Source organism: Protopterus annectens, chromosome 5.part1, assembly GCF_019279795.1.
Source record: "Protopterus annectens isolate FY-2018-M chromosome 5.part1, PAN1.0, whole genome shotgun sequence".
NCBI lineage: Eukaryota > Metazoa > Chordata > Ceratodontiformes > Protopteridae > Protopterus > Protopterus annectens.
Genome location: NC_056736.1, coordinates 367,156,953 through 367,173,434, shown reverse-complemented (window position 1 = coordinate 367,173,434; position 16,482 = coordinate 367,156,953). Strand labels below are relative to the sequence as shown.

The 16,482-nt window shown below is 45.2% G+C and overlaps 1 protein-coding gene across 1 annotated transcript in view; it reads left to right on the top strand.

Annotated features, from left to right (window-relative positions):
- Positions 1-16,482, top strand: part of RRM1 (ribonucleotide reductase catalytic subunit M1) — an 848,556-nt gene that overhangs the window by 684,140 nt on the left and 147,934 nt on the right. Inside the window, exon 16 of the mRNA XM_044073038.1 lies at positions 11,272-11,407. Within this exon, the coding sequence (XP_043928973.1) occupies positions 11,272-11,407 (136 nt within the window). The remainder of the gene's footprint in view (positions 1-11,271; positions 11,408-16,482) is intronic.

The following is a 16,482-nucleotide window of genomic DNA, read 5'->3' as shown; positions in this document are numbered from 1 at the left end:
GGGTGGGGTCGGGATGTGAATATCCAGTGAGATTAGTTTATGGTCTGATCTTACCAGTGAGGGATACACTTCTGGTCTGGAGCATAGAGTCCCCATGTTGGTGATCAGGTCCAGTATGTTTTCCTCTCTTGTGGGAGTGGTAACAAGTTGTTCCATAGCATTTGAGTTTATAATTTCTAGGCTCCTTTGGGCTAGGGTGTTGGAGCTTGAGTAATGCTCCCAGTCTGTTTGGGTAGTTGAAGTCTCCCAATATAATGGTGTTTGGAGAGACTTTGATATTTTCCAGTGTTCTCAGGAAGGCCGAGTGGGGTTCCTGGGTTTGGGACGGTGGTCTGTAGCAGGCTATAAATTGGAAGGCAGTTTTACCCACTGTTGCACATGGATAGTCTCTGATGCTTCGTGCTGTGCCACCAACCTGGCGGTGTGGGTATCTTTTGACTAATATTGATACTCCCCCTCCTTTTGTGGTTCGGTCCAAGTTTGGGGGCCGAAAAGCATGGTATGTGAGGTATAACCTGGTAGTGCTGGGGTGCTCTCGGGAGCCTTGAACCAGGTTTCTGTTACTGCACGGATATCTATTTTATCCATGCTAAGGAGAGTTTAGAGTGCGTGCATCTTTAGGTTTAGACTTCTGGCGTTGAGTGGCATTACTCTTAGTTTCTTATCCCTTGTGATACCTATGGAGGTGGGTTTGTCTTTTGAGCCTTGCCTAAAAAAGGCACTATGGGGGTAGCAAGAGCCTTTGCCAATTATCCGAAAGCCCGGGGTGACAGGTGCAAGCCATCCCTAGCGAAGCATAGTGGCTTGTCGAGCATGTCATCCCAGGCTGACAGGCATTGGATCCCCTTTGAATGATGCAAATACTTAAGCCAGTTGTTGAAATTGATAATCTTGTCTTCATATTGTGGCATCATTCTTGGTGAGGGTAAGATGCTACTCAAGGTCAGGGTCATACCGGCCTGGGCTACATGCTGAGATAGCTCCTCTCTCTTTTCATGTAGTCCAGGGAGGTACGTCTCACTGTTCACACCAGCATGAACAGTGAGTCATATTTGTACTTGCCTTGGAGTGACCTGAGTGCTTGTGTTATGTGGCAGATCCTAGCGTCCGACAGGCAGCTCACCGTGACCTTGTTAAACCTGGTGAGCGGGACGTCAGTGTGCCTGACTATAGTCGCCTATTACAAGTGTATCGGGTGTGTTTAGCCTTAAGGGCTGTGACTGTTTGGCACACTGGCTTTGTGAGCTATGTGTTGCACGTGTTTTGTTTTGGGGTAGCGGTTGCTTGGGTGTCTGCTTTGGAGGTCTCTGCTGCTTAGGCAGATTTTTATTTAGAGCCTCCGAGTATGTTTTTGTTTGGTTTGCTGTCGTGGTAGGTCTGTGAGACTGGAATTGTAGGGAGTGTGGTTTTACTCTCCTCCTGACTGGTTACTCCAGTACTGAGTTGAGAGATCTTAGCCTCCAGTTTGGCTATATGGATGTTCATTGTGTTACCCTGCTGCAGTCATCACACTTGGGTTATCCTGCCGTCAGGCGGTCCCGCAGTCTGCCAGAATTCCAAAGTCTTGGTCCGACGTCTGTTGCTGTCGCTTCTTCCCTGACGTCAGAGCGCCAGGGGTATATCAGAGGCATCCGACACCATTTTCTTCAGTCTTTCTTGCTGTGCGGTGCCCGAAGCAGAAGCAGTTAGCAAGTGCTGGTCTGCCGACACCTGAGATTTTCGATTAGTTTGTCTGAAGTCTTCAAAGCTAACTACCCCGTTGGGGAACCTTTTCTTGCCTCGGTCCGATGTCAGAAAAAGTTAATTGCATTTCCTGTGGGAAGCAAATACCTCAAGGACTTTCATTCTTTTTGTATACCTTGCCTAGGCCCAGACCACGACGTCACTGGTTGTTTTGTGCTAGGTTCAGTAAGCAAACTATAAAGTGTCGCTTTGATTTCGCTCTACAATACTTCGGTAGAAAATTTAATTACACTATGCCGTCGGAGCAACAGACTACCGGTGTGCATAAAAAAAGCAAGGATAGGGACAGGCAGCCTAGATTCAAGCCGGACTCTGAGGCCTCGGCTGGTCCGGTCGCCGGTTCTCCGGTTTTTAGTGAGGTGCCTACGCAGCCCCTGGCTACCGCTGAATTGTATCCCCAGGCTGCATCGGATCCCCCAGCAGAGATTTCTAGGCTGACGCAGCCTTTTTCCTTAGGCCCAACAGACATTGCAGTAGGGGAAGCCGGTGCTGCAGAAACACCCTTCGGTTTCTGAAGGTGTCTTCAGACAGTCTACCCTCGCCATTAAATGTTATGCTAAGCTTAAGACTCCTCTAAAACCAAAAAAGCCTACATTTCAGTCTCCAGGTCAAGGCCCTATGCCTAAGAAACAGATGCTTAAAATGGCTGAAGATTTGATTTCTTTGATCAGGGGTTCCCAGCCCCCCCCCCTGACAAAAGGCCTAGACAAGAGGATTATGCCTCCTCTGATCAGGTGTCTGCCAGGCTGAGGGGTTCAGGTAACTGTCTCTCCTCTTCCCTGTTAGGGCCTCCCCTTGGGCCTCCAGAGCTTCTTTTAGAGGAAGGCCAAGTTCAGCTTCTGTAGGCTTCTCCCCTTATTTTTGGGGCTCTGTGCCTAAGAACATATGCTTAAAATGGCTGAGAACAGTGTTCTGTCTGTGGAAGACTGAAGACTTTTCCTGCTTCCTCTGATTCTCTGATGGATGATTCCACTCCTTCAGCTTCTCCTCCTGAGGATTTTTTCATTTTCAGAGACTCTCACTCCATGAGGGAGCATTTTATGGTTCCTAGGGTAGATCTAGGGGTGGTAGGGCAGGGCTCAAGGGGGGCTTTAGGCCTAGATCAGACACAGTTCCTCACCCAGACTTCTGGGTGAGGGGCAGGGGTCAGTCTTCGTAGAAGCAGAACCAATGACCCTGCCTTTTCAGCCCCAGTGACTCTTCTGCTGGCAGCTCTTGGGAGGAAGATTGTCTCTTTCAAAGAAAATTGGGATTTAATCACTCAAGATGATGTTATCTAACTCAAGGGGCTGGGCATGGTCATGGTAACTTTAAGGCTAATCTCAAGAACTTATCTAGGCTAAGGCTGGAAGGCTGGAAGTAGGTTTGTTTCAACTGGAGATTTTCATTATCATTTTCTGTTCTCTGCTTTGGCTTATCTACTGTCTCCAGAGTATTCATAAAGGTTCTGGCTTCCAGTGATAAGCTTACTCAGGCTTCTGGGCATTCTTACTCTATCTACGGCATCACCTGACTCTCTCTCTCAAGAAAGAACACCTTCTCTCTAGCATCTGAATATGTCATAAGATGCAAGATGCCTTAGGTTAGTCTGTAGAAAATAAAGTCCAGTCTAGTAGTACCCTCTCAAGACATGTTCTCCAGGTGTGAGAGACTTCACACAGCAGCCCAAACAGTCCCCGACAAACAAACAAAAAGAGTCTGTCACTTTATTACTTCCTCTCATCTCATCATCAGTCTGCTGCATTCAAGTCCTTCAAGCATTAGGTCATTCTGCATCTAGGAGTTCTGGTGCTCCCAATGCCCAATGCCAAGGAAGCTGCAATGGTATTCAAAGCAATATGTAAAAACAATGTGGACAGCACTGCCAAGACTCATTCAAATAATACCAAATAATCAAAAGGATCTTCAGGAATGGGCTCAGGACTCAGACCTAAACAAGGACCTCTCTGTGACCCCCGGCCAGCAGCACAGCAGATTTGGACACAGATGCCTGGACACTTGGCTGGGAGAAACTCAGAATGGGAAAGGAATACAAGACAAGTGCCAGCAGACTACAGCATCTACATATCAACATGAAAGAGATAGCAGTCCAGTTTGTTTTGATGGATGGTCAAGGAGTTACTTTTTCAGGGCAGGTGTGGTGCTTCAACACACACACAACAACACACATGGTCAACACACAAAAGGGGGGAATACACACATTCTTATATGCAGGCAAGCAATGATTTTATGGAGACTGCGTTAAGCTGCAACCTGACTCTTCAGGCAAGGTTTCTGCCAGAGCACAGAACTCCCTAGCAGATGTATTAAGCAGACAAATGATGGATCCCAGACAGGAAACTGGATCTTCACTATTTTCAGAAGAAATTGAGTGTCCTGGGGAACTCAGACATAGTAGATCTGTTCGCTTCTCCACTAAACCACCAGCTGCCAAAGCAGCACACAGGGGGGGTTTCATCACCACAGCTTGGTGGATGCTGTCCTTCAGTTGGAAAACCTTTCATGTCTATGCCTTTCCACCTCTACCCTCTCTTCCAAAAGGTATTACTAAAGGTCAGACACAGGAGGCCAAGGATGATTTTGATAGCTCCAGATGGCCTCGGCAACAACACTGGTACCCACTCTAAGGAGTCTTAAAAAGAAGCTCATGGCCTTTACCTCTGATTCGAAGGACGGTCATCAAGTCAAAATCTCTTTCATCTCACAGCTTGGCATATTCTGGTTGACTCAGGTAGGTCTCAGCTTCCTCAACAAGTTTTAAATGTGATTATGGAAGCTAGAAGGCCTAGTACTAGGCTAGAAGGATGGTACGCAAAGAAAAAAGATTTTTTTTTTTATTTTTACAGCAAGATAGAAGGAATTTTTTTTTGGAGAGCCTAATTTGAGTGTGGCTCTTCAATATCTTTGAATATTATTGGACAAAGGTCTCCTTCTCTTTTCCAGATTCACATGCTGCAGCAATTTCAGCTCACTATGATTACCCACTTTTTTTTATTTTTAGATCCTTTGTCAAGTTTTTTTCTTAGAGGGCAAAGAATAGACCCCAATGAAGAGCTCTACTCCTGCTTGGGATCTCAATTTTTTTGTGGAAAAACTTACTCTACAACCTTTTGAGCCTGCAGCTACTGCTGAATTGAAATATTTTTCTGTTGGCTATTACTTCTGCAAGAAGGGTGTCTGAGTTGCAGGCCCCTATGGTGGCAGAGCCCTTTTTTTTTTTTTTATAGGAGGACCAAATTTGCATAATCCTTTCCTTTATGCCTAAAGGTGGTTCTAGTGTGGCTTTAAACCAAACTATTCATTTGCTTCATGCTTTTGCTATGGTAGATCCTCAAAAAAAAGGAAAAGATTTTTGCACACTAGAGATGTACACAGGCAATGCGTTATTATCTGAGCAGGACTACAGCAGTTACTTGTCACTTTTGGGCAAAACAAAAAACAAACTTTTTATTGGTGGATTATTTTTGCATTGGATTTCAAAGCATTCTATTTTGAGATTAGGGTTCCAAAAAGATTTAGGCCTCATTCCACTAGGGCTACTGCCACAGGGACAGCATTTCTAAGGGGGTGGCAATATTGGATATTCTGGGAGCTGGGTTTCAGGAGTTACTGATATTCTCTGTAGCACATATCACCTGCCTACAGACTTCTAGACTTCTAGCTGGTTTTTTGGTTTTAAGGCATGCTGGTTTGTTGGCAGCTGCTGCTTTACATTTCCCTACAGCCCTGCTACCTTGCTTTTTGCCATACTACTCTGCTTAGAACTGAAGCAAGGAAGTAAGAGATACAGTTTTGTTGTTACCTACTATAAATATAATGTTCGAGGATTCCCTTGCTGCAGTCCAATTTCTCCCTCCCTCCTTCCCCCCTCTGTTTCAGGGTGGTTGTGTAGGTGAGTTTACATGCTTATTGTTTTTTTTGTCTTTTTTTTCTTTCTTTCTTCTGGGGTCTGGGGCAATCTGGGGAAAAGGATTGTCATGTGGTCATGAAATAACATACGTACGCTGCACTGACTGGCGTCGTCATGCCACATATGCCACGACCACTACTCTCTCTGGTATGGGCCGACTGGGACGCCGGACTATACCCAATTGTCAGGACTGCAGCAAGGAAAACTCTAATTTCCTCGGGCTCCTCTGAGGAACAGGATTACTCCTTTCCCCCTTATGAAGATTCTGATGCTGAAAACTCAATTCCCTCTGCTTCTCCCCCTGAGGACTACTCCTTTGGGGAAACCTTACACACCATGAGGGAACATTTCCACTGGGAAGGTCAGGACTACTCTGACTCAAAGAAAAGGCTCCGGGAGTTTCTTTTACTTCCCCAGCACAGACCTCTTGTTGTCCCCCCTGTTTAGGACATAGTAGATGTTTTCTTGGAATCTAGTTTAAATCCAGATTCTCTGCCTCCTCCTCCATCCAAACCAGATACTATAGAGTGCCTGACTCTCTCAAATTCCTTTACAAAAGCCCTGCTGCTGATCCAGAGACAATCTCCCAGGGTCCCAAAGGGGCTAAGGCTTCTATGGCTAAAAATCCTGTACCTTTGGAAAGGGACTCCTGAGCACGACAGGTGGGGGAAGAAGGTTTACATCTCTACTACTCTAGCTATGAGTGCACTAAATTGTCAATTTCACATGCTTAAATACCAGCAATTCCTTATTTCTCAAAATAAAAGATGGGCACGCTCCCTCAACAGTCCGAACTCTAAAAGAAATGCAAGATCTGTTGCATGCAGCTGAACAGGTTGGCAAACGTACTTTACAATGTGGTTTTGATGCCTTGGAAGCTTCCTCCAGAGCAGCTGTTACCAGGTCTGTTATACGTAGGCATGCTTGGTTAAAGGAACAATCTCTGCATGATCATGTTGAAGCAGTTACTGGATGCGCCCCTACAGCAGGATGTTTTATTTGGGGTTAAAGCAGAGGAGGTTTTAAAGAAAATGGAGGATAAGGCAAAATCTATGCAGACTGTCAAAGATTTCTTACAGGTACAGCCCCCACGCTTCAGCAGAAATTGGCCAACAAAAAATTGGTCCTTTCCAGCTACTGACAGGCCACAGAGGGGTAAATACAGGTGCCCAAGGGGCAGAGGACAAGCACAAATCCCTTGCATACCTGTCCAGTGGGGCGCTTCAACACAGAAGGGAGGAGAAGACAGGTCCCAAACCACTAGAAGGCAAATGCAATGACTTAAACATCAAACTGCCAAGCAAAACCCTCTTGGCAGCTCTCTTGGGAGGAAATTAACACTTTTTTCAGACAGCTGGTGCATAGTCACAAAGGACAAATGGGTCCTAGACATCTCTCACGGGTACAGATTCCATTTCCACACCTTGCCAAGGATAAAAGGAATGCCAAACCTGCCACAATCAATGGGCAGAGGCACAAATACAAATTACAGCTCTCATGGACATGAAAGCCATCCAACTGGTACCTACACAGGAGCAAGGCCAAGGCTTTTACTCAAGGCTCTTTCTACTCCCCAGAAAGGACAATGCTTGGAGACCCATTCTGGACCTTTCAATTTTAAACACTTTCTTGCAAGTACCCAAATTCAAGATGCTAACACTACAGCAGCTTCTTCCCATGTTGGGCAAGAAAGCTTGGCTAGTAACGGACCTCAAGGAGGCATACCTGCATGTCACTATCAGACAAAATTGCACAAGATACCTCCGTTTCATTGCAGGTTCAACCCATTACCAATTCTCTGCACTGCCCTTTGGCTTATCTACTGCACCCAGGGTCTTCACAAAATGCCTGGCACCAGTAATTGCATACTGCAGACAGAGGGGAATTCAAATATACCCATACCTGGACGACTGTCTTATACAAGCAGAAAGCAAGGACATTCTCTTACAACACCTGGCTTTCGTAAGACATCTAAGTTGCCTAGGGTACACAGTAAACTAACAGAAATCAACTAGTGCCCTCACAAATGGACATTCCTGGGTGCCAGCTTGAATACAACGGCTCAAACTGCATATGAGGAAATGACAATGGTACCTAAAAAGCCTATGGACTCAACACAGTCACAGCTTGGAAACTAACTCATTCCCTGCCTTCGACAGGAGTTTCTATGGTGGTTACAGGCTTGTCACCGCCTTTCACCCTACCCCCAGCCAGGCAAACTGACAACAGATGCATTGGACTATGCCTGGGGGGCACACATGGCAGGACGGTGTCCAAGGCTTATGGACAGCAGACCAAAGGAATCTGCACATCAGTCAAAAAAATGCTAGCTGTACAAAATGCTCTGACAGCCTTCAAGGACCAGCTTATAAGGACAGACAACACCACAGTAATGTGGTACATAAACAAGGGGGCACACACTCCTACCCTCTATGCAGGCAAGCAATGACCTTGTGGAACACAGCACTGGCTTACCAAGTTCAATTACAAGCTCAATTCCTGCCAGGAAAAAATAACATTGGCAGACTACCTAAGCAGAAACATCATGGATCCCCACGAATGGAAACTGGATCCACAAGTATTCGCAATGATAACTCAAAAGTGGGAGCTCCCAGACATAGTTTTGAGGGCTGGCAAACAAGTCCATCAGCTAACAGTTTTGCACAAGGATTTTTCACCAACAAGCTTGGAAAGTGGACGCACTCTCACTCAGTTGGAAAATGCTAACAGTATATGCCTTTCCTCCGCTACCCCTTCTCACAAAGGTGCTACTGAAAGTCAGGATGGAGAGACCCTGAATGATGCTCATTGCTCCAGACTGGCCACGCCAGCACTGGTACCCACTATTAAGGAATATGGCCCATGGCCCACCATGGATTCTACCACAAATTACCCACCTGCTCACACAGCAAGACAATCTGATTCTACACAGCCAGCTCAAAACCTTAAACTTGGCTGCATGGCAAATCATCTAGGCAACCAGCCAGCTCCCCTCACAAGCTGTTATGGAAGTTATTCTGGAGGCCAGGAGGCCCAGCACCAGGAAAGCCTACTCGGACAAATGGAAAAGGTTTTGCGCCTGGAACCAAGCTAAAGGCCAAAATACCCTTCAGCCGGACATACCTCAGATTCTGCAATATCTAACTGAGATGTTATTCAAAGGGCTTTCTTTTTCATTTATTAAAATCCACGCCTCCGCTATTTCTGCTCACTACAATAAGGATCCTGCCTTATTTTCACATCCACTCTTAAGGCAGTTTCTGAGGGGCCAAGAACATTAGGCGCCTCAGAGCACCAACACCTACTTGCGACCTCAATTTTGTTCTGGAAAAATTCATGCTACCTCCTTTTGAACCAGCTTTCTCAGCTGACGTAAAGTTTATATCATGGAAGACTGCCCTGCTGCTAGCAATAACTTCAGCTAGAAGAGTTTCAGAGCTTCAGGCACTAATGGCAGTAGAGCCTTTCCTCATTTTTAATCAAGACAGGGTTTCTCTACGAACTAACCCCTCCTTTATGCCTAAGGTGGTATCCAGTGTGGCCCTAAATCAAACCATCCATTTACCCACCTTCTTTCCAAATCCACAGAACAAAGGAGAAAGACTCCTGCATTCCTTGGACATTCACAGACAGCTACGTTACTACTTGGATAAAACTAAGGTTTTCAGAAACTCTGACCAGCTTCTTGTATCCTATGCTACAGCATCACAAGGAAAGGCCATCTCAAAACAAATAATTTCCAAATGGATAGGACATTGCATACATTTTTGCTACACCCACCATGGAAAACCAGTTCCTGCTACCATAAGGCCCCACTCTACCAGGGCAGCAGCTACATCTACAGCCTTCCTCAGGGGGTACCAACCAAGGATATTCTGGAAGCTGCAACTTGGGAGTTCAGTACACACCTTCAAACATTATCACTTACCCCTTTACTCTAAGACCAGGGCGGGCTTCGCCACTGCAGTTTTGCAAGGCCTTCTAGCCCCCTCTAACCCTGTTTGACTCTTCCGCCTATCCTTAGCTTTGGGATTCTACCCAAGTGTGATGACTGCAGCAGGGTAACACGAACATAGTACAGTTTTGGTAGAGGTTAGTGTATACCCTGCTGCAGTCCAGGTTGCCCTCCCTCCATCTCCTCTAAAACTAGCTGAACTTATCTCTATTCTATACAACCTCTGTGGTGTATTTGCTTGTGCCCGACGCCATGCCAAGACTTTGGAATTCTGGCAGACTGCGGGACTGCCTGACTGCAGGATAAACCAAGTGTGATTACTGCAGCAGGGTATACACTCTAATATCTACATTTATGGTAGGTACAAAACTGTACTTTGCATCTCACATGTGTTGGAATTTGTTGGGAGGAGGAGAGGGTTGTCTGTGTACATGAGGCAGTTGTAACATTGCCTCAAGATTCCCAGATTCACCAGCTGGACCGGAGAGGAGATTGACAACTGACCTTTGGACATGCTAGAATAGTATTGGGAATTCCTTTATAATTGAAAAAAAGGGCCAATGGGAAACGAGGTACTCAAGGGGAGTTTGTGAGGGTGTAGTGCTTTTAATTTTTTAGTGCTGACTTGTATAATTGCTTTAGTGAGCAAGTGCCAGGTAACTTAAATGCAATGTTACAGGTAACTTAAATTCAAAAACGACAGTAACTTTCAAGTGAAACAAGGAAATAAGTACAGTAAGCAATGCAGATATCACTAGGGATCCACAGAAGCTCTGAAAAGCTGTGTTTTAGGTGGAATTAGCATTTCAGGGAAATAACAAGCAAACCAGTATACACACAAAGCTAGATTCAGCAGGCCTGGATCTAGTCTATGCTACAACAAACAAGGTGTACCAATTTCAGTAAGAAACAGTTCAAATATGTAGGCACTATTAGTGTTATAGATGTTCAGATGGAATTATTGCCTTGGGGACCCTAGTGAGGTGGAGGGAGGCCCCTGATTTCTGAATGTGTATGTGGTTATAGGCTAGATTCCTTTACGCACATGCCCCAAATGCATTTGTAGTTTTGCTCCATCTTGGATTTCATCCAGAACTACAGGCCATGCTACCACTTATCCCAAGACTGTCTGTCATATCCAATGGGTGGGAGACCAGCCTGTATGGACTCCTGTGGTAGGAGCTACACGGCCTTTGCTGCAGATTTCCTACCAGTTATGATAGTGGTCTATGCCATCAGACGGTCTTGCAGTAGAATAAATGTCACCTAATTGCGTAGGTGCCAGCTAGTCACCGTTAACCCAGGTGCCAAGCTGTACTTAAGGGGGACTACTCCTTGTGCTGGCTTCCTGCATTTTTGGCATGGGAGCTTTCTTTGGAGGGAAGCCTATTCTATTTAGTGGACAGCATGTACACATCCCTAGCATCAGACTGAAGTTTAGCAAAGGTATGATCCTGTTATGGTAATGGCTTCTGAATCACTGTTTTGTGTCATGTATTTTGGCTACTGAGATTTGCATTTTTCCTAATGCTTTAAATGTATTTTCTTTATCCTGTTTCTGTTTTTAGAGTAACTTTACTATTTCAGATTTTGTTGCTTTAGAACAGTGTGCTTGACAGACTTGATGTTGCAGGAAACTGGTAACTGATATTCTCAATAACAGGTACGGTGTCAGGAACAGCCTGCTGCTTGCCCCAATGCCTACAGCTTCAACTGCTCAGATTTTGGGTAATAATGAATCAATTGAGCCATATACCAGCAACATTTACACCCGCAGAGTGCTTTCAGGAGAGTTCCAGGTGAGACTGTCTCAAGTGTTCTAAAGATAGTCAAATTAAATTCTGCAGTCTGACAAATGCACCAGTTAATATTTGTGCCAAGTAAACTCTTATAAATGTTGGTCTGTATTGAGCTAAACACCATTTCTTATGGTTAGCTTTTATTAAAGTCATGGTGACACTGGGATTGTACGTTTAGGACAGGATAGTGACATGAAATGGTTAAGGCTCATGTAAAACTGCTAAACTGTTTAGTTGGAGCTCATTTGGCTTCCTGGCAGCTTGTTTAGCAGCCTTGCTTTTATAGTTTTTCCTGGAATGGGTTATTGAGGCAAATGCTTCTGTAAAGTTTTATTGTAAATGTTTCCTCATGCAAAGTCTTCCAAATCGGAGCCAGTTTTGACTTTTTTGAGACTGGCTCATTGGGCATCTGTGCAACATTAGACTCCATTGTTGGGTACAGTATAGATTAGAATTCAAGCTAAATGTTGAATAGCGCTAATACTTTTTGTAGGTGTTTTAGAAATCGGATCAGAATCCCAGCCACTCAAGATGGACGTGAACGTAGCCTTTTTTCATGACTCTTGCAAAACCAACTGCTGGTTCCTACCTACAGAAGGCCATTTGAAATCTGAGCCATTTCGCTTTTAGTATCCTGAGATGTTTTTTTTTTCTTATGTTAGGGAATCAACTAGTGACATTCAGATGTTCGTGTTTCACTGTTGCAGTCATTACTCTTGGGTTATCCTGCTGGCAGGCTACCCGCAGTCTGCCTAAATTCCAAAGTCTTGGTTTGGCGTCTGTTGCTGTCGCCTCTTCCCTGACAGTGCGCCAGGGGTATAAAAGATGCAGCTGATGCCATTTTTTCCAGTCTTTCTTGCCATGCAGTGCCCGAAGCAAAAGCAGTTCGCCCGACTCCTGAGATTTTCAAAATCGAACTTCAGATCTGAAGTCTTCATTAAAGCTAAGTACCCCGTTGGGGAAACTTTTTTTTCTTGCTCCAGACTGTCAGAAAAAGTAAATTTCTTGTGGGAAGCAAATACCTCATAAGGATTTTCATTCTTACTGTATTCCTTGCCTAGGCCCTGATCACGACATTGCTAGCTGTCGGTTTTGTGCTAGATTTAACCAACGCACTAAAGCGTCGGTACGATTTTGCCTTTCATTACTTTGGCCGAAGGTTTAATTATATAATGCCGTCAGAACAGCTGACTGGAGTTTATAAAGCACAAGGAAAAGGACAAGCATCAGAGGTCCAAAACCGATGAGGCCCCTGCTAGGCCAGGCGCCGGTTCTCAGTGAGGTGCTTTCGCAGCCCCTGATGCTTGCTACCTCAGAGCCACAGGCTGCTTCAGACTCCCACATGGAGCAGACTAGGCCTCTGGATACTCAAGGTATTGGACTCTCGGAAACTATTCCCTCAGATGGGTCCGGAGCCTCTGAGCAGGCATCTGCTTCTGAGGGTGTTTTCAGACCTACATAATTGTATGTCAAGCCAACCTCTGCTTCAAAGACCGACTGAAACAGCTCTTGAGACAAACAAGTACAGCATTCTCCTGGTCAGACTTCCATGCCTAAGATGCAGATGCTTACAATGGCCGAAGACCTAATTACTTTGATCAGGGGTTCCCATCCCCCTCCTGATAAGAGGCCTAGGCAAGAGACAGAATGACTCTTCTGATCAGGTTTCAATTTCCTCTGACTCTTCTGAACAGGGGTACTCTTTTTCTCCCTATGAGGATTCTAATGCTGAAGAATCTATTCCGTCAGCCTCTCCTCCTGAGGATTATTCTTTTGGGGAAACCCTGCATACCATGAAGGGAGCACTTTCACTGGGAGAGCCGAGATTACTCAGAATCTAAGAAAAGTCTCAGACTTTCTTTTACTACCTCAACACAGACCTCTTGCTATTCCATCTGTTCTAGACATTGTAGATATATTTTCAGAGTCCGGCCCGTCTCCTGACTCTCTACCCCCTGCACCTTGCTAAGCCAGACAGATACTACAGGGTTCCAGACTCTCAAATTTCTATATAAAAACCCTGCTGCTGACCCAGAAACTATATCTCTGGGTCCCAAAGGTGTCAAGGCTTCCACTGCAAAAAAACGCTGTCCCCTCTGATGGGGATTCTAGGGCACTGGACAGATGGGGGGGGAGTTTACACTTGCTACCTTGGCTGTAAGGACTAGTTTCATATGCTTAAATATCAGCGATAAATGTCACTGCTTAAACATAAAATGTTGACAAATTCTGAATGTTCTGATAAGGAAATGCAGGATTTATTGCATGCAGCTGAACAAGTAGGAAAGCATACTTTGCAATGTGGTTTTGATTCACTAGAGGCCTCTTGCAGGGCCGCTGTTACGGGTTCTGTCATTAGAAGGCATGCTTGGTTAAAGGAACAGAATCTGCCTGATCATGTTAAAGCAAGATTATTGGATGCTCCATTACAGTATGATACTTTGTTTGGTGTTAAGACAGAAGAGGTGTTGAAGAAAATGGAGGATAAAGCGAAATCCACGCAGACAGTTAAGGATTCCTACAGGTACAGCCACCCAGATTTAGCAGGAACTGGCTTACAAAGAATTGGTTCTTTCCAGTGTCAGGCCACAAAGAGGCAGATACAGATGCCCCAGAGGCAGATCCCAGCCCCAAGGCTCATACAGGCCTAAACAATGGGATGCTTCTACCTCCAAAAGCGGAGAAGACGAATCACAACCATACAGGAAACAGTCCCAATGACTTTCCTCTGCCAGAAGCAAGCACTTATCTTTTGGCAGCCCCCTTAGGGGGGAAACTAGCATTTTTTTCACCGAATTAGCGCATGATTACACAGGACAAATGGGTATTGAACAGTGTCTCGGGGCTACAGGTTCCACTCTCACACCCTGCCAAGGGTAAAAGGTATGCCAGACCTGCCACACAATGGGCAGAGGCACAAAAACAAATTTCATCCCTCATGGACATGAGGGCAATTCAGCAAGTACCACAAGAGCAGGGACAAGGATTTTACTCAAGACCTTTCTTGGTGCCCAGAAAGGACAAAGCCTGGAGACCAATACTGGACCTGTCTCTATTCTAAAAACATTTCTGGGCATTCCAAAATTCAAAATGTTGACTCTGCAGCAGCTGTCCATGCTGGGCAAGAAGGCTTTGCTTGTAACTTTGGACCTACGAGGCATACCTGCATGTCCTAATCGGACAATCTTGCAGAAGATACCTCAGATTCATAGCTGGCTCAATGCACTACCAATTCTCTGCACTGCCCTTTGGCTTATCTACTGTGCCCAGGGTCTTCACAAAATGCCTGGCACCAGTAATTGCATTTTGCAGACGAATTCAAATATATCCTTACTTGGACGACTGTCTTATTCAAGCAGAGAACAGACATTCTACTAAAGCATCTGGCGTTTGTAAAAAGATTTACTAATTTGCCTAGGGTACACAGTAAACGAAAAGAAATCGAAACTAGTACCCTCTCAAGAGATGATAATCTTGGGTGCAAGCTTAAATACAACTGCCCAGATGGCTTATCTCATGCCAAAGGCAACTGACTGACTTCAAAATGTTGGCAACAAAGACCCAGTTATCTGCAAGAAATTCTGCAGGCTTTGGGCTTCGTGGCATCCTGCATTCTGCTAATTCCATATGCCAGACTGCATATGAGGAAACTACAGTGGTATCTAAAAAGTGTTTGGACTCAATATTGCCACAGCCTGGAAACATTAATTACCCTCATTCCCTGCGTGCAACAGGAGTTTCAAAGGTGGGCACAGGCCTGTCACCACAACAAGGGACAGCCATTCACTTTACCCACAGCCAGGCAGACACTAACAACGGACGCATCAGATTATGCTTGGGGAGCCCACATAGCAGGAAAATGTATTCAGGGCACATGGCTCACAGGCCAGCTGCATCTTCATAAAAATCAAAAAGATGCTAGCTGTTCAGAATGCCCTGACAGCTTTCAAGGATCTACTTCATCCAAGATAACTACTGATAGACTGACAATACTACAGTCATGTGGTACATAAACAAGCAGGGAGGCACACATTCCCACCCCCTCTACAGACAAGCCATGACTTTGTGGGACACAGCATTGACTTATCAAGTTCTCCTGCAAGCACAATTCCTGCCAGGAAAAATAAATACTCTGGCAGACTAAGCAGAAACCTCATGGATCCCCACGAGTGGAAACTGGATCCACAAATCTTCAGCATAAGGAAATGGGGATGCCCAGACATAGATCTATTTGCCTCCCCTCAACTGCCAACTACGGAGATTCTGCACGAGGATTTATCGCAAGCAAGCATGGAAAGTGGATGCCTTATCTTTCAGCTGGAAAAACCTAACTGTATATGCCTTTCCTCCACTGCCTCTCCTCCCCAAGGTACTCCTAAAGGTCAGACAAGAGAAGCCAAAAATGATACTGATTGCCCCAGACTGGCCACACCAGCACTGGTACCCAATCCTAAAGAACTTGTCTCAAGGTCCAGCCTGGACATTGTTTTGTTGGGTCAGTGAGAAGTTTGAGGCAGTCAGATCCTGTACAGCCAACTCAGGACCTTAAATCTGGCAGCATGGCAGATAATGTAGCCATTCAGACCACTCCCCTCTCCAAAGCTGTAATGGACGTTATCCTGGAGGCCAGGAGGCCCAGTACCAAAAATCTTATGCAGAAAAATGGAAGAGATTCTGTGCTTGGAACCAGGAACAAGGAATTGATGCGTTTGTACCAAATATTTCTCAGATTTTACAATACTTAACTGAGATGCTGGACCAAAGGCCTATCATTTTCATCAAGTAAGATTCATGCCTCTGCCATTTCAGCCCATTACAATACGGAACCACCTATCTTTTCTCATCCTTTAAGGCAGTACCTCAAAGGGGCCAAAAACACAAGACCTCCAAGGAGAGCACCAATACCTGCATGGGACCTCAATTATGCCTTCTTACACTGCCTCCTTTTGAGCCAGCCTCAACAGCTGATATAAACTACTTATCTTGGAAAACAGCTCTGCTCCTAGCAATAACCTCTGCAAAACGAGTCTGAGTTGCAGGCACTCATGGCTGTGGAACATTTAATTTTCCATCCA